The sequence below is a fragment of the Jaculus jaculus genome, chromosome 3, assembly GCF_020740685.1.
Source record: "Jaculus jaculus isolate mJacJac1 chromosome 3, mJacJac1.mat.Y.cur, whole genome shotgun sequence".
Taxonomy (NCBI): domain Eukaryota; kingdom Metazoa; phylum Chordata; class Mammalia; order Rodentia; family Dipodidae; genus Jaculus; species Jaculus jaculus.
In genome coordinates this window covers 169,902,960-169,922,003 of record NC_059104.1, presented here as the reverse complement: position 1 = coordinate 169,922,003, position 19,044 = coordinate 169,902,960, and the positions used below count along the sequence as shown (strand labels likewise).

The following is a 19,044-nucleotide window of genomic DNA, read 5'->3' as shown; positions in this document are numbered from 1 at the left end:
TTTCTTTTTACTCTCCTCCTTCCCTCCCTCCTTTCTTTCCTTCCTTTTTGCTTTTTTTGAGTTAGGGTTTGACTATAGTTCAGGCTGGCCTGGAATTCACTATGTAGTCTCTGGGTGGCCTTGAATTCACGGCGATCCCCCTACCTCTGCCTCCCGAGTGCTGGGATTAAAGGTGTGTGCCACCACGCCCAGCTCTCCTGAGATTTCTATGGCTGTGTGGCAGCTCCCTGCAAACACACTAAGCAAGTGGCAGGGTGCTGGTTTTGTGACTGTGTGTCTGCTGCACAGTGTCATCTCAATGAGCCAAATGCACTGCCATACTTGTAATGGCTGGAGTAGAGCCTGGTCTGGGTGGTGGTCAGTCACTCTGTTGAATGGACATGTCAGCTATGTAGATTGAATGATGTCTCCCCATGCAAATCCTCTTCAGATACACACACAGATTGCTCCCTGATGGTTTTACAGTGGCACAAGGCTGGTGGAGAGGAGGGAACTCCCCAGATGCACAGGGATGTCAGTGCCCACATTATGTCAGCCATGGAGATGGGTGATGTGACATGAGTATCTGAAGTTTCCAAGGTCACCCATCATGTACTGGCAATATGAGGCTGGCTGGCATGAACCATACAGAGCACCCACACTGCTTGCTATAGGACTGGACAATCCTTTTCATACAGAGAGCTTGAGTATCAGCTGGGTGTCCTTGAAAGAGCCCTGCAGGGAGATCTGCTCCTTAGTGCAGCTTTGACCTTGACTGAGCCTGTTAGCATCCAGAGGTTTGCTCCCAGCCCCAACATTGAAAACCAAAGACGTGGATCATTGAGCGGGGAGTGCCTAGTCCTGTGGGGTTCTGAACCCTTCCCAGGTGGTGTTTGGTCCTAGAAGGTGCGGCGGACTAGACTTCTGTGAACTGTTCCAGCTCTATACCATGATTACCATTAATCTGATTTAATGTTAGTGTTGAGTGATTTTTTGATAAACAGAGTAAGAAAACTTTAAAAAAAATTATCCTGGGCTGGACAGATGGCACAGCAGTTAAAGTGTCTATCTACAAAGTCTAACAACCCAGATTCAATTCCCTAGAGACCACATAAAGCCAGATGTACAAAGTGGCTCATATATCCGAAGTACGTTTGTACCAGCTGGAGGCCCTGGCACACCCATTCCCTCTGCTCTGTATCCCTCTCTTCTCTCTTTCTCTGCTTGCAAATAAATAAAGTTATCTATTTGAGAGAAAGGCAGAGAGAAAAAGAGAGAATGGGTGCACAAGGGCCTCCAAGCCACTGCAAAGGAACTCCAGAGGCATGCACCACCTAGTGCATTTGGCTTATGTGGGTACTGGGGAATTAAACCTGGGTCCTCAGGCTTCACAGGCAATGCCTTGACTAGTAACCCATCTCTCCATCCCTAAATAAATAAATTAATTAAAAAAGAGAAAATTATTTTTGAGAATGCAGACTTAATAATTGTATTAAGAAAGGCATGACAATTTATTGTGGGAATCTCACTTCCTATTTTCTTTCTTTCTTTCTTTCTTTTTTTTTTTTTTTTTGAGGTAGGGTTTCACTCTAACCCAGGCTGCCCTGGAATTCACTATTTAGTCTCAGGGTAGCCCTAAACTCATGGTGATCCTCCTACCTCTGCCTCCCGAGTGCTGGGATTAAAGGCATGTGCTATCATACCTGGCTCTATAGTTTTAGATTTAAAAAATATATATATTTATTTATTTGCAAGGGGGAGGGTAGGGAGGGAGGAAGGGAGGGAGGGGAAGGACATACCTGGGTTTCTAGCCACCGCAAATGAACTCCAGATGCCTGTGCCACTTTGTGCATCTGGCTTTACATGGGTACTAGGGAGTCAAACTCTGGTCATTAGGTTTTGCAGGCAAGTGCCTTAACTGCTGAGCCATCTCTTCAGCCTATATTTTTAGTTTAAAAAATTCTTTTTCATTTTAAAAATATTCCATTTATTTATTTATTTATTTGAAAAAGAGAAAGAGGTGTGTGTGGGAGGGGAGAATGAGTGTACTAGGGCCTCCAGACACTGCAAACAAATTCCAGATACATGTGCCACCTTTTGCATTGAACTGGGATCCTTTGGCTTTGCAGGCAAACACCTTAATTGCTAAGCTGTCTCACTAGCCCTAAAAAACCCCTTTTATTTATATATTTGAGAGAGAGAAAGAGACCAAGAAGCCAGGCATCAGGGCACGCACCTTTAATCCCACACTCGGGAGGCAGAGCAGGAGGACTGCTGTGAGTCAGAGGCCACCCTGAGGCTACAATAGTTAATTCCAGGTCAGCCTGGACCAGAGTGAGACCCTACCTCAACAAACAAACAAACAAACCAAACCAAACAAACAAACAGAGAGAACACACCAGGACCTCCAGCCATTCCAAACAAACTCCAGATGCATGCTCTAACTTGTGCATCTGGCTTACGTGGGAATTGAACCTGGGTCCTTAGGCTTCACTAAGCCATCTCTCCAGCCCCCATATTTTTAGTTTTAAACTAACAGTGCTATTCAATACAGTGTTGGAAGCAATAGGCTGTTCAGCCTAAATAAAAACTGGCCTACTACTGCTACTAAGAATTAAGGTGGAAGAGCTTGATTGAGTCAAGACACTAGATGGGTGAGATATTATAGTAGAGTTTGGAAATGAAAGTATACAAATATACTTTTGGAAAAATTTGAGACTTGTCTCAACATAATCACTTCTTTTTCATTAAGGCTTTATCCAGTTTGTGGAAACTCTTCCCTACAAGCTAGTGTTTGCTAATAGGCAAAGGCCTGCCAGTAGTATTTGGCCTGCACTCTAGGGTAGTGGTTTGGTTGTGACCCCGAGTCTGGAGAGGAAGACGGCTGTTCACTGCGTATCCTGCCCTTCTCACCACTGTGACTCAATGCCAGAAATGACATGTGAGTGGGCAGAGGGGCAACTGCAAAGCCAGTTCTGGTTCGTCTCATGTCCATGACATTGCCAAAAACACACTCACATTCCCTTTGTGTGCTTAATGTTGCCTCTTCCCGCGCCCTACAACCACTGAAGCACGTTTTATAAACCTCTACAGTCTGAAGGAGTATTTAAAAGTTACTTATTTAGATGAACCCTCTACCAGTGCAAGAATCCCTAGTTTAGAACCCTGAACAGATATTCACCCAGAATTCACCACTTTCAATGCTACATAATGTACTCGGGGGGTGTGTTTTGCCACTGAGACAATGGTATAAAAAATTTTCAATACCAAACTCAAACCTGACTCCTTTCTACCTTCACCTTTTGGTTTAGATTCTGCCTTGTGAGGCTGCATGGCATACATGCCTACCGCTCTTTGCTCTGATTATTGGCCACTATCCATAGAAACCCTACCTCTGCCCTGACAGCCGCACCTGCCCCAGAGTCCCCAGAGCTCCATGTGCCCTCTGGTTCTTTGTGTGGCCAACTTCGATGTTTTACAGTTTTCCTTATCCTTGGCTTTCTTTTTGCCTTCCTAACAAGGACATGCTTTCTTGAGGACTGGGTAAATTCAGTCTTTTTTTTTTTTTTTTAAGTGTATCTTTGTATCTCTTCACCATCTCCCAACTGAGCAAATATAAACACAGAGTGTACATGAGTCCTCTGTGACCTGGCCCTAACCACAATTACCTGTCTTGCCAGCATACTTTCTAACGCAATCTTCCATCCCAGTCCTACGTAACCACCAGGACACACTGTGTTACTTCTCCTTTGCTAGCACATCCTTGCTGCTCATGCCAGACTTCTACTTCTAGAGCACAGTGTATTTGTCATGGTCATATTTTTATTTTTTGTAAAGGGATTTCACAGCTATCATATAACACTCAAAGGTTCTCATGACTCCAAAATGACTAAAATCCAGCAATAAAATGATTACTTTCCTTCCTTCCTTCTTCTTTTTTTCTTTTTGGAGGTAGGGTCTCACTCTAGCCAAGGCTGACTTTGAATTCACTATGTAATCTCAGGGTGGCCTTGAAATCACAGTCATTCTCCTATCTTTGTCTCCCGAGTGCTGGGATTAAAGGTGTGCACCACCACACCGGCCATTTCTTTTTTAAAAAGTATTTTTAATGGACTGGAGAGATGGCTTAGCCATTAGGGAACTTGCCTGTGAAGCCTAAGTTCCAGATTCTACTCCCCAGAATGTAAGCAAGGTGCACAGGGTGGTGCATATGTACAAGGTGGTGTACATGTCTGGAGTTCGTGTGCAGTGGCTAAGGCCCTGGTGTGCCCATTCTCTCTATTTAACTCTCATAAAAATATTTTTGAGAGAGAGAGAACCCCAAGGCCTCTAGCCACTGCAAATCAATTCCAAAGGCATGTGCCACTTTGTGCATCTGGCTTTATGTGAATATGGAGGAATCAAACTCAGACCACTGAGTTTGCAGGCAAGTGCCTTTAACTGCTGAGCCATCTCTCTAAGCCTTTTCTCCATTTCTTGTCCCCCCCCCAGACAAGCCCAGACTGGCTTTTTTTTTTTTTTTTTTTTTTTTTTTAATAAATGTGAAGCAGCAAGAATGAGAGAAAGAGAACTGGCACGCCAGGGCCTCCAGCCACTGCAAGTGAACTCCAGACGCATGCACCACCCTGTGTGCATGTCCAACCTTGAGCGCTTGTGTCACTTTGTGGGTCTGGCTTATGTGGGACCTGGAGAATTGAATATGGGTCCTTAGGCTTCACAGGCAAGCACCTTAGTCACTAAGTCATTTCTCTAGCCCTCTCCATTTCTTGAGAGCTTGTTTGGAGGTTCTAGCAGGGGAGCACAGCTACTCATATACCCTCGATCGAAGACCAGTCCTCCTTTATTTGGAGAAGGTTGGCCTCTTCGATTGAGCACACAGCTTTGGGAGGGATGCACACAGAGCGGTGAGTGAGGAAGGGACCCACCTAGCCAGCCAGATCAGCCAAATCAACCCTGGCGATCAATGCCAGATTGCCTTCACATCCCTTTTCTCTATTTCTTAATCAAAAACTTTTGATTCTTAACATCTTAGCTCATGCCATTAGATCCAGAGAATTCTCCATATGGGGGATTTTTTTAGGCTCTAACATATTTATCAACTTCTCTACCATTAATGTGATTGATTTATTAGGTATGCTATGAAATCATTAAGAATTAGTATTTCCATTGTGACAATTCACTATCTAGTGCTTCGTGACTGTTGTCTCTTTGTAGCAAGCTCAGAGTCACCCCCCCCCCCCCACAGGGTCTTGATCTAGCCCAGGTTAACTGGGAATTTACTATGTAGTCTCAGGTGGACTTGAAATCACGGTGATCCTCTACCTCTGCCTCCTGAGTGCTAGAATTAAAGGTATGCGCCACCACGCCCAGCTTAGCTCAGAGTTTTTGTTGTGTTTCAAATGAAGATGGCGAATTGCCTGCAACTTAATACAAGTGTAGAACTTCAGTCTCCAAGATGCACTTTCACAGCTAGGACACTGAATGACACTGGGCCAAATGTGACAGTCAGCTGCCGCCTTACCTCAGCCTTACGAATATTCTCTCTAGCTTCGTCTATTTTCTGCTCCAGCTCTGCTCGGCTTTGTTCTGATACAGCAACTCCGTGACATTCCAGATCATTTAGAACCTATCAAATAGGGACAATAAAGGATGAGTGTGCCCTTCCTTAAATGACCATTTAAACAATTCAGGAGGCCAGGCATGGTGGCACATGTCTTTAATCTCAGCATTTGGGAGGCAGAGGTAGGAGGATTGCTGGGAGTTCAAGGCCACCCTGAGACTACAGAGTGAATTCCAGATCAGCCTGGGCTAGAGGGAAACCCTACCTTGGAAAACAAACAAACAAAAAACACAAAAGGCTCTAGAGACTAAATCCGTAAGTCATTTTTATTAATTAACTTTTTTTTGTTTTGTTTTGTTTCTCAAGGTAGGGTCTCCCTCTAGCCCAGGCTGGAATTTACTATGTAGTCTCAGGCAGGCCTCAAACTCAAGGCTACCCTCCTACCTCTGCCTCCTAAGTTTTGATATTAAAGATGCATAATACCACACCAGCTTAACTTTTATTAATTAAAAAAATTGGAATATTTACTGAAAATTGCAAAACTAGTAGACTCCTTTCTCCTGGCTTTCTCCAACGGTAACAAGTTATACAACTATCTGGTAGCAACTCCTTTCCTCCCACAATCCTTAGAGATACCTTTCAAGACTCTGGTGGATGCCTGAAGCCATAGGTACACTGGAACTACGTGTTTAGAGTTAACCTGCCTTTCCATGCTTCGTGCCCTGGAGCCTCCTTTGGATCACTAGCCTTGCACTGTGGGGCTATTAAGTCAAATCAAGGGTTACTTGAACACTAGCATTGTAAATAGAGTACACAACATGGATATACATAGAATGCAGGCATTTATAAAAGACATTTAATGTGCATTTTTAGATTTCTCCATCGAATGTTTTTGAACCTAATGTAACTAAAGCCAAGAGTGGAAAGGAAAAGTGTAGGGAAATGGGCTATGATAGTAGAGTACACAAACCAAGAAACATCTTATTTGCATTATTCAAGTTTCAGTTTCACATGTATTCTTTTTAAAATATTTTTATTTTTATTTATTTATTTATTTTGCAGAGAAAAGAGCGAGGGGGGGAGAGAGGAGGGGAATGAATGAATGAATGAATGAACGGCACACCAGGGCCTCCAGCTACTGCATACAAACTCCAGATGCATGTGCCCCCTTGTGCATCTGGCTAACATGGGTCCTGGGGAATTGAACCTGGGTCCTTTGGCTTTGCAGGCAAATGCGTTAACTGCTAAGCCATCCCTTCATCCCTGTATTCTTTTAATATATAAAAATTATTAACCCCAGCACTCAGGAGGCTGAGGTAGGAGGATCACTGTGAGTTCAAGGACAGCCTGAGACTGGGCTAGAGTTAGACCCTATCGTGACAATCCAAAAAAACTAAACCAACTCCCTAGCTTCCCAATTTTAAATAATTTATTTTCAGCACTTAGTTCTTTTTTTTTTTTTAGAACCTTTTAAATTATTTACCTATTATAAGAGAGAGGAGGGGAGAGAGAGAGAGAGAATGGGTGCACCAGGGATTCCAGCCACTGCAAATGAACTCCAGACACATGTGCCACCTTGAGCATCTGGCTTATGTGGGTACTGAGGAATCAAATCTGGGTCCTTGGACTTCATAGGCAGTGCCTAAACTGCTAAGCCATCTCTCCAGCACCCCCCCTTTTTTTTTCATTTTTCAAGGTAGTACAATGAACTCCTAAATATCAGCCACTGAGATTTTAAACATGACAAGATTTTTCCACATTTGCTTTACCTATCCTTTTTAAATTAGGTTTTTTTTTTTTCCAAGGTAGGGTCTCGCTCTAGCCCAGGAATTTACTCTGTAGCCCCAGACTGGCCTTGAACTCATAGCAATCCTGCTATCAGCCTCTGGGGTGATAGTATTAAAGGCATGTGCCACCATTCCCGGCTTTACCTACCCTATTTTTCGTTTTTTTTTCCAGGTAGGGTCTCACTCTAGCTCAGGCTGACCATTCACCATGTAGTCTCAGGGTGGCCTCAAACTCATGGCGATCCTCCTATCTCTGCCTCACAAGTACTGGGATTAAAGGTGTGTGCCATCATGCCCAGATACCTATCCTTTTAAAATTTGCTATGAATTTGAAGCAAATTCTAGGTATTGTCACTTCTGTTCTTATATGCTTTAGTAAAAACCTCTACCCATATGAAATTTAAAAAATATAACTACAATAGCACTGTCAGACTTAACAAAAATTTCTTGGTAACCTTTAATATGCAGTTCATCATTAAATTTAATTTCCCTCTCTGCCTCAAAATAGCCTCTTTTATCACTCTTGAGAGTGTATCATGTTATCTTGTGATAGAGACTGCCTGTCTTCTACGCTGTGCTGGGTCTTATCTGAATCCATCCAGCAGACATCGCAAAAGCTGGGAAGCAGAGGGGATGCCCAAACGATCTTGATGCCGTGGTTTGACTGTAAAATGTGCCCCATAGCCTTGTATGTCTGTGGTTAAGCCTCACACTTTATTTCCAGCTGGTGGAGCTTTTGAGAAGTGGAGTCTTGCTGGAGGAGGTATGTGAGTGGGAGCCTTGGGATTTTAGAGTCCAGCCTGCTTGCCAGTAGCAGCTCACTCATTTGCTCTGCTTGCTCCCCGCTGCTATGACCAGATGTAATGCCTAGCTGCATGGCTGGTAGCTGCCACACTTTCACTACCATGATAAAACTTCCCCTCAAAACTGTAAATTGAGCTAGCATGGTGGCAGATGCCTTTAATCCCAGCACTTGGGAGGCTAAGGTAGGAGGATCACTATGAGTTTGAGGCTAGCCTGGGCTAAACAGTGAGTTCCAGGTTGGCCTGGGCTAGATAAAGACCCTTTCCCATTAAAAATAAAACAAACAAACAAACACTTTCCTTCCATAAGCTGGCTCTGGTTGGGCATTTTGCTTTAAATATTTTTTAAATTTATTTATTTGAGAGAGAGAGAAATACAGAAATAGGCAGGGAGAGAGAGAGAGAGAAAGAGAGAGAATGAATATGGGTGCATCAGGGCCTCCAGCAACTGCAAACCAACTCCAGATTCGCGTACCTCCTTGTGCATCTGGCTTACATGGGTCCTGGGGAGTGGAGCCTGGGTCCTTTGGCTTTGCAGGCAAGTGCCTTAACCGCTAAGCCATCTCTCCAGCACCCCCTCTTTTTGAGGTAGGATCTCGCTCTAGCCCAGGCTGACCTGGAATTCACTCTGTAGTCTCAGGGTGGCCTTGAACTCACAGTGATTCTACCTATGCTTCCGAGTCCTGGGATTAAAGGTGTGTGCCACCACGCCTGGCTTGGTTAGGCATTTTGTCCCAGCAATGAGAAGGTAACTGCTACACCTGGTAACACAATTAGTAGACAAAGACCTTTAATTTTAGCCCCAACCCTTTTTTGAGTTATTTGGCTATTTCAAATTATTTGTATTGTCAAATGATATCCTTTAGAGGCAACAAGGCCCTCAAAAGTAAAAGCAAGAAATATCCCAGAGTCTATAAGGGAGAATCTGGCCCCCCTTATCTCTTTTCTCCTAAAACCTTATCAGAGAAGGTAAATAGATACCTCTGGTCCATCTCTTTCTTTCTTTGAAGAATAAAGGGCTCTTCAGGTAAAGGGCTTACTTTCCCAAGAACCTGGTGACACCTAGACATCTGGGTCAGGGCCGGAGTAAGCAGTTCAGCTCCATCCAATAGACCCCCATAAAAGACCCTGATCTGATAGTTCAGGTGGACTTTCCACTTCTGGAAAGTCCTCCCGTCTGCCTGGGCAGGAGCTCTGCATTCTTTCCTTCTCTCATGCTCCATCGCTATATGTGCTGTAAGAAAATCTTTCCAGACTTTATCCTCTGGTCTGGGGATTTCATTTGTTGAAATTCATCTTAACTTGGAAGCCACTAATTCAAGTGGAAGCTTTGTGTGATTATGAGTGTACAGAACCCTAGCTCATGAGCTATTGCCCACCGAAGAGCCAAGAAAGGCTCCATAGCTCTCAAAGACCCCCAAAATTCCTGTATGACATATAACTTTGAGAATTAGTCCATTTCTATCAACAATCCTGCTGGGGATTACATTGAATATAGAGAGACAAGTGGTATTGTTAAGTCTATGTAACAGTGATTACTGTATGCTGAGAGTGGCCTGGAGCCATGGCGAGACAGAAGACACATACTAAATCCTAAAGAGGGATATTTATGGTCCTCCTTTTGGCCACCAGACCATCAAATTTTCTGTCACTAACGAAATTTATGTGGTTAGGTCTACAGAGGCTCAAAAGAAAAGATATGAAAGACTCCTAACCTACGTCCGTGGAAAGAAGGCACCAAAGGACCAGGGGCTCTGCCAGGCTTCAGACACTGGGGTTTCCCACCCTCTATCCCATTAGACCCTGAAACTTTTTTTCCTTGAAACTATTTTTTTCTTTGAAAATGGGGGATCTTTGAGATACAATGTTTACTCTTGTTGAGATTAAAAGTTGAACTTTTAACTCACTCTGTATTTGCCTTGCTGGCATGGTGCTAATCCCCAGCAGTAGATACAATCCATTTCTATACATTGTCTTCATATATTCTCTGCTGTTCTGTTCTTTTTACAAAGCTGACACATAGCCGGGTGTGGTGATGCACACCTTTAATCCCAGCACTTGGGAGGCAGAGGTAGGAGGATCACCATGAGTTCAACACCACCCTGAGACTACATAGTGAATTCCAGGTCAGCCTGGGCTAGAGTGAAATCCTACCTTGAACACCCCCCCCCCAAAAAAGCTGACACATTAGCCATATTTTTTCTCTGCCACCCCACACATAGAATTGGCAATTCTAACTCCTCTCTGCTCTTTCCCTAGATAGGGTAAATTTTAATACTTTTCCAAGTATAAACTCTTTAGATGATCAGCTTTTACAAATAATCCCCAGATGTGCTTTGTTTAAAATTTCTTTTTTATTTTTATTTATTTATTTTGAGCAAAAAAGGTTTATTTTGGCATACGGTCTCAAGGGGAAGCTCCATGATAGGGGAAAATGATGGCATGAGCAGAGGGTGGACATCACCCCCTTGCCAATATAAGGTGGACAATAGCAACAGGAGAGTGTGCCGAACACTGACAAGGTAATTGGTTATAATACCCATAATCCTGCCCCCAACAATACACTGTCTCCAGGAGGTGTTAATTCCCAAATCTCCATCAGCTGGGAACCTAGCATTCAGAACACCTAAGTTTATGGGGGACACCTGAATCAAACCACCACAGCCACCTTGTGCATCTGGTTTACGTAGGTCCTGGGGAATTGAACCTGGGTCCTTTAGCTTTGCAGGCAAGTGTCTTAACTGCTAAGCCATCTCTCCAGCTCTTAAATTATTTTTTTAATACATAAAATTTCTTTTTTAAATATTTTATTTTTATTTATTTAAGAGAGAGAGTGTACATGCATGCCATCGTCTCTAGCCACTGCAAATGAACTCCAGACATATGTGCTACCTTGTGCATCTGGCTTACATAAGAAAGAGGGACATTGAACCTGGGTCGTCTTAAGGCTCTGCGGGCAAGTGCCTTAACTGCTAAGCCATCTCTGTAGCCCTAAATTTCTTAATTAGTTGCCTACTCCTTCAACTTTTTACTTATAATCTTGACAGTATACAAGATGTCCCTTTGAGCTCCCCTGTGATGAGAGGGGAGGGTTTAGGGGGAAGATATAGTAGATATGTGAGTCAAGCGCTGAATACTAGGGGAAGGATGGAATGGTCTAAGTGAGATCAGGGGAGGGGATAGAGGGAATAGGAGGAGGAATAATCAAAATTAAAGATGTTATCAATAAACCATATGGAAAGTTTTCAGCAGTGAACTCTGCAAAGTTTATGGCTGGATAGCCAGGCCAAATACAGCAACTGCTGCAATGGTGCTATGTCTGTCATGGGGGGAAACCAACTGCTCTCTGATTGGACTTGATGCTCCCTTGGCAGGACAGAATTCATGCCTAGTGCTGAAAACCTAATCAAAAGCCTATGGCTGGGGAGGTTATGAGCTCTGGGAGAAACAACTAGTGTTGTCTGGCTAAATGGATATACTATGTCCACCAAACTACCCTCTAAATACTTAGGTTTATGCCTATTTTCACTTTGATTAGAGAAGCTTCTCTTCTCAGATGACTGTGACCACTGGGGAGACTCAAATCTCATCTAAGTCCTGAGAAGAAATAACACTGTTGTGTTCAGCATTAAGTGAGACATCTCTAACACACCCTTCAAGGCTCAGGGACATCCTGGAAGAGGTGGCAGAAAGAATGTAAAAGCCAGGCTGAGAGACGGCTCAGTGGTTAAGGCACTTGCCTGCAAAGCCTAACAACACAAGTTCCATTTCCCAGTACCCATGTAAGGCCAGATGCACAGAGTGGCACATGCATCTGTAGTCCTGGCATGCCCATTATCTCTGTTTATCTTACATCTCTCTCTTCTTGCAAATAAATAAATGAAAATATTTAAATTAAAAAAAATTTAGAGGAGAGACAGAGGGAGGGAGGGAGAGAAAACTGGCATGCCAGGGCTTTGGCTACTATAAATGAACTTGACATGTACACCATCTTGTGCATCTGGCTTATGTGCATTCTGTGGAGTCGAGCCTGGGTCCTTAGGCTTTGTAGGCAAGTGCCTTAGCCACTAAGCTATCTCTTCAGCCCAGTAAAAATATTAAAAAATAAAATAAAAAAGAAGCCAGTCACGGTGGCACACGCCTTTAATCCCAGCACTCGAGAGGCAGAGGTAGGAGGATTGCCATGAGTTTGAGGCCACCCTGAGACTACATAGTGAATTCCAGGTCAGCCTGGGCTACAGCGAGACCCTACCTCAGACAACAAAAGTAAATAAATAAATAAGTAAATAAATAAAAAGATAAAAAAGAAAGAATGTAAAAGCCAAAAAGAAGGTGAGGAGTGCTTTGCAATATTGTCTTCCAGATACAAAGGGGCCACAATATTCATAGTGGCTGACACTACCTACATAAAATCTGCAAGATAGAAGGGAGAAAAATGATGATATCTGAACAGAAGACAGACTAGTTGGAAGATGAAGGGATTCAGTGGAAGACGTTGCAGGAGGAGGAAAAGAGAATGATGGGAGGGGACTAAGATCATGCTATATTGTCTATATGTATGGAAGTTGTCAATAAAAAGTTAAAATTATTTTTTTTATTTTTATTTGTTTTTGTTTTTCAAGGTAGGGTCTCACTCTGGCCTAGGCTGACCTGGAATTCTCTAAGTTGTCTCAGGGTGGCCTCAAACTCTCAGCGATCCTCCTACCTCTGTTCTCCCAAGTGCTGGGATTAGAGGCATGTGCCACTATGCCCGGCTAACTTGTCTTATTCTTTTCTTTTTCTCAATTTTTATTAACATTTTCCATGATTGTAAAAAGTATCCCATGGTAATACCCCCCCACTACTTGTCTTATTCTTGAGACTCACACTTTGGGGGGCTCTGTGCTATCATGTAAGAAGTATCTCACCGAAGCTGCCATGTTGGAGAGCTTATGTGGAGAGACCATGGAGAAACAGGTACAAGAGTAGACCCATCTTCCCAGCTTTCTGCTATTCAAGTCTTTGCAGCCCAAGTATCAACCCAACTATTTAAGTGGGGAAGCCTGTAACGTGACACCAGCATTGGCTACTGTCGGGCTCCAATCATGCTGGAAGAGCCCAACTGCCACGTTAAGACCACTCAGTACCGAGAATAGTAAAATACAATATAAAGGTATTCTTTTTTAAAATATATTTTATTTTTATTTATTTATTTGAGAGACAGAGAGAGAATGGGCACACCAGGGTCTCTAGCTGCTGCAAACGAACTCCAGATGCATGCGCCACATTGTGCATCTGGCTTATGTGAGTCCTGGGTCTTTGGCTTTGCAGGCAAGCATCTTAACTGCTAAAACATCCTCCAGCCCTTTAAAAAGTTTTTTTTTTTTAATGTATTTTTATTTATTTATTTGAGAGAAAGAAAGAGATAAGTATTCTTATTCATGTTATTTGAGATGGTCTACTATATGACAGAAGACAAAATGAACATGGAATTTGAGGTGTCTGTAAAGTAGGGAAGAAGATGGCAAAGCAGGCAATAAAATAATGATCATACAAGGCCCAATGCTGGAAATATTTTATGACTTGTTGGTAGATGAAACCAGAGGTGATTTCGACTGTCTGTAGTGGGGGAAAAGAATAAAAAAAGAAGCCAGGTATGGTGGCGCACATCTTTAATACCACCCAGCACTGGGGAAGCTGAGGTAAGAGAAGCACTGTGAGTTCGAGGCCAGCTTGAGACTACAAAGTGAATTCCAGGTCAGCCTGTGCTAGAGCGAGGCTCTACCTCGAAAAACCAAAAGAATAAGAAAAGAAGATTGCCTAGTATACCTAGTGCAGAAAACGAAGCAATGCCTTTAATTGTAGTAGGGAGAGAAAGAAATCCATGAAAGAATCTAGGAATGGTCACAGAAACAAAAAGAAATCAGGACTTTGTTGAGTCACAGATGACTAGAGAACAGCATATTTTAAGATTAAGGGATTTGTTCATCGTAATAAAACAGCTGACCAGTTAAGAATATGAAAAACCAAAATATCCAAAGAAAGAAGATATAGATGCAAAAGAATTATGTTGAGAAGAAAGTCCTATACTTGTAGAAACTGCAATGTGTTTAAGAGTTTAGTCTTTGAGCTACATTTCCATCGAATCTATAATTGTCTTTAAAACATTTCCCTTAGAGGCTGAGAGCCTACCTTTGCCCATTATATGTATGCCTTTTTCTTGCATTAAAAAACCATTCTACGCTACCTTTCTTAGGCAAGTGCATAGCAAAAAGATGACTGATAAAGTTGCTGCCAAAGGGCCTACAAAATTTTCAAGACTAGTAAATAGCTAAGAGCATAATGCTGACTTTGAGAAAGTTCAGGAAAAAAAATACATATCGGGTATTTTTTACATTAACAAAACAACTCCGTATGTTTGTTTGACATTGCATACAGCCAGGACTCTCTATCACACTTACCCGCTGCTGGTGAACAATGTTTTTATGCTCACGTGCCACACGTGTGGCCCATTTCCGAGCCTCCTTATTTAGACTGTGTTCCTCTGTGGTCCCAGTTTCTGACTCTAATTGTCGGCTCTACAACACAGGAGAGAACAGAGAGAAAGAAAAGCACAGTTATTTTTACTGCAACTATTGCCACTATGTAGTTGGTCCAGAGGGCCTTTCCTTAATCAGCACTCCAAATATGAGGCGTGCCTTGCTATTTATTGTGGTAAGCAATCTTTCACGTCACAAAACGTCAGCACAAGAGTAGGAAGACAGTTCCAAACTCTACATGACCCTGGGCCTTCCACCTGACATTGTTGAGCATGAAAACTTCATCTTTGAAACTATGGACTTATTTTTTTAGGTCTGAAGGAAGCCAGAAAGGGAAAAAAAAAATTATGTTAATCTGCTACAATACTGAAACCCAATGCACAGATAAAAAGGAAATAGTTCCACAGTTTCACTTGTTTCAAGACAGAATTATTGAATAGAAGTGAGAAAAAACAATGTAACAGCAACATAATTCTGCCCCCCTGCCTCAAGATACTGGAATTAATTTGGTTAGAAAATCCATCACCAACTTGCTACTAAACCTCAAAATGGCTCTGGTCCTTTCTCTGGGCTTCAATGTCCTCACAGATAAGACAGAGATGTCAGTAGCAATATGGAACACTTACTGTACAAGATACTATGGCAACTGTTTCATATAAATTTAACTTTATTTATTTATTTATTTATTTGAAAGAGATAGAGGCAGATAGAAAGAATGGGTACACGACGGCCTTTAGCCACTGCAAATGAACTCCGGACTCATTTGCTACCTTGTGCATCTGGCTTACATGGGTACTAAGGAATCAAATCTGGGTTCCTAGGTTTTACAGGCAAGTACCTTAACCACTAAGCCATCTCTTCAGTCCCCATATAACTTTTTGAAACAAACTTCAGAGGTGGCCATTCTGTGGAAAAGGAATCAATCCTTGGAGAAGTTAAATAATTTTAAAAAAAGTCTCTCCTAGAATTTAAGTGTTACAACCTTAGTTAACTAAGTAAACTGATACTAGGATCAGATACATCAACCACCCAACTATTTTAACTCATTCTAAACACATGGAAACCAAACATTATAAAAAATAATTAGGAATTAAATTGTTCTTAAATATGAATTATCTAAGTAAAAAACTGAAGTGAAAAATTAAAATCTAACCAAACTTTACACTGATATATTTTTGGTGTGTGTGTCTGTATGTATGAAGCATGTACTTGTAAGAGTACATGCACACATGTGCCAGAGTACATGTGAAGGTCAGAGAACAACTTTCAGGTCAGTCCTTATCTTCCACTCACAGTGCTTTAGCACTGGTGAGTACAGGCTTTTTCCTCCATTTTCTATGGGTCTACCAGGACTTAGGAGTGCCCAAAGATCAGGGCAGGTAACACATGACACAGTTTGGGAAAAGTGGCTCTTAGGGACTGAGCAAGACAGGGAAAATTAAGGGGACAAGGGATGGCTAAGGAACCATCATTCTCAAGTCCAGTTGAGGCCACATGCCAGCTGAGAATCAAGAACTCTACCACACTTAATATTTGCTCTAAAGGTTGCTGAAGTAGGTAGGGTCACTGGTTTCTGTTTGGTCTTAGGCAATCGGTGGCCTGGGCATTCTCTGCTCTCCTGCTGGCATCAAGCACCATGGCTAACAGGACATAAAATATTGGTCGAACAAGTACAACCTAATGCCCTGATTTCAAAAAGAGGGCCAAAGTACCAGCTTAAGGTGGTACCTTCAGAGGTAGCTAGAGCACAAATGCGCAGTGTTGGAATCAGTTTCTGACTTACAAAGGACAAGACTGTGGAAAGAACAGAAAGGATACGAGAGGAAGGGATTAATGGAGTGCCGTGTATTTCAGGAAAGATTCTCAGAGCTGACTTTTTGGATTGAGATCCTTATTTTATTCATACATCTGAAGGCCATGTAATACAACCTCCTCCTGTATGCTGAAATTTCTATCACAGGAGCTGGGTGTAGCTAAATGGTACAGTGCTCGCTTAGCGTACATGAAGGCTCCTAAGTTCAATGATACCAAGGTGCTGAAAAATAAATAAATGAAGGAAGGAAAAGAAAAAGAATACTCTACTTCCTTACTTGCTCTGTGATGGACTCAGGTCTATAATCCCAGAACTCAGGAAGCTGAGGCAGAGGATTACTGCAAATTTGAGGCTAGCCTGGGCTACATACCAAGTTCCAGGCTAGATGGGGGTTACATACAGACCTTGTCAAAATAACCAAATCAGGGAGCTGGAGAGATGGCTTAGATGGCTAAGAACCCAGGTTTGATTCCCAAGTATCCACATAAGCCAGATGCACCAGAGGGTGCATGTGTCTGAAATTCATTTGTGGTGGCTAATGGCCCTGCTGACCTCATTCTCTGCCTCCTCTCTGCCTTTCTATCTCTCTCTCTCAAACAAATAAATAAATAAAATATCTTTAAAAACCAACCAAATGAAAACTCTCAAACAAAACAAAACACTCCATCTGTAATGAATGACTAAGGACGGAAAACATAAAAAGCAAAAGTAAGAGAACAGAGGCTGAAGAGATGACATTTACTCATTTACTCCTCAGAGACACAGCTATGCCATATCCTGGCTAACTCATCCCCAAATCCCTGACCAGTAAGGCCAAGTGAACTGGATGAGACAAGCTGATTTCACAAAAGAAACAGTCATTGCTTTGAGGCTGTCCTACCACCCAATGTCCCCCCTCCTTTTTAAAAAATTTTTGAGGTAGGGTCTCACTCTAGCCCAGGCTGACCTGGAATTCATTATGTCATCTCAGGGTGGCCTTGAACTCACAGCAATCCTCCTACCTATGCATCCTAAGTGCTGCAATTAAAGGCATGCACCATCATGCCTGGCTCCAAAACAACCATTTTAAAGACAAAAAACAATGGTCATCTGTGGTAATGAAAAATCAAAAGCTAGCATGGGGTTGTAAGTCAACGTCACACGTGAGGACTGACCCCCCCTGAGCCTCACAGAAGGGTTTGTTCTACTTACATTTCTCAGTTTATTGGTGAGCAGATATCTCACTGGGCCAAATACCTGACTCATTCCACTGTTTAAAGTCTAATACCATAAATTATTTTGAGCAAGTGGATTATTATTTTATTGTGCAAAGTTCCTGCTGGATGTGGCGGCATGTACGTATAACCCCAGGTTCTCAAGAAGCTGAAGCGGCAGGACAGTTTTAAGGGCAGCCTGGGAACTACAGTCAGCAAGATCCAATCTCAAAACAAAGCAAATAAAGTCAAACTAAACCAAATCAAGCCAACAAACCAAAAGACAAAATCTAAAACCAGGATCCTTTTTGTTTAGAAAAAATAAAGTATCTGGATCTTTGTGGACTATCATATCCTAAGTCCTCGTGTTTGCTCAGGTTCATTATTTCACAACTCTTCAAAATGCTCTGTGTAGTACTGGGTAACAATACATGCTAGGTGGATCACCTTTCCAAGATCTGACAAAATCTGAATTCTGAAACACATCTTTGGCCCAAAGGCTTTGTGAAATACTGTTCATCCTAAGGCAACAGATCTCAAACATACTATACCCCTCTGTGGTGGGGAGTAGAACAGTTCCCCTTAAAACACGTGACCTGTTCCAACTATGCTGGGACACAAGCCCAGTCACTAGGAAGACAAGTGGGAACACTGGACGACTGGGTTGAATGGTCTTCCTCACTCCACTCTCCAGGGACTAAACTACAGACATACTGGTACTTTGAGCCTTGGGACAATTCTGAAAAAGCAGATTACTGGGAGGAAAGGATAGCCAATCTTATTAAACTGATGAGAAATCTGATGAAGGAGCACCATTCTCTTGTTTCATTGACACATTAGAGATAAATCTAAACAAAATGCAATGGCAAAAAAAAAAAAAAAAAAAAAAAGCTGGCCATGGTGGTAGAAACCTACAATACACTAGGGACACTGGTCACAAGTTCAAGGCTTACCTGGGCAACAGAGTAAAAATTTGTCTCAAAACACTGAAACAAAAGAGCTTATTTGTCCTTCACAGAAAACCTACCATCAAGATGGCAGACCCTCTGCTGGTTTAATCACCTCTCTTGTGGTTTGGTTCCTTCTCTAAGGATCCAGAGGTATCCAGAGTGGCTTTTCAAAAATGTATGGGCTGGGGAGATGGCTAAGCGGTTAAGGCACTTGCCTGCAAAGCCAAAGGAACCGGGTTTGATTCCCCAGAACCCACATAAACCAGATGCACAAGGCAGTGCATACACCTGGAGTTCCTTTGCTAAATGTGGCTCAAGACTCTGGTGTGCCCATTCTCTCTCTCTCTCAGATAAATAAGTAAAATATAAACTTTAAAAGAATAAAGGAACTAAGCCAGGAAAAGAAAAAAAAAAAACAAAACAGAGAGACAGAGAGGGAGG

At 42.4% G+C, this 19,044-nt stretch overlaps 1 protein-coding gene across 5 annotated transcripts in view; it reads right to left on the bottom strand.

Moving 5' to 3' along the window:
* Window positions 1-19,044, bottom strand: part of Fchsd2 (FCH and double SH3 domains 2) — a 229,597-nt gene that overhangs the window by 33,769 nt on the left and 176,784 nt on the right. For all 5 annotated transcript variants that reach the window (XM_045145406.1, XM_045145409.1, XM_045145407.1 and 2 more), the window contains 2 exons: window positions 14,570-14,686; window positions 5,501-5,605 (listed from right to left, as the gene is read on the bottom strand). In XM_045145406.1, coding sequence (XP_045001341.1) covers window positions 5,501-5,605; window positions 14,570-14,686 — 222 coding nt within the window. The remainder of the gene's footprint in view (window positions 1-5,500; window positions 5,606-14,569; window positions 14,687-19,044) is intronic.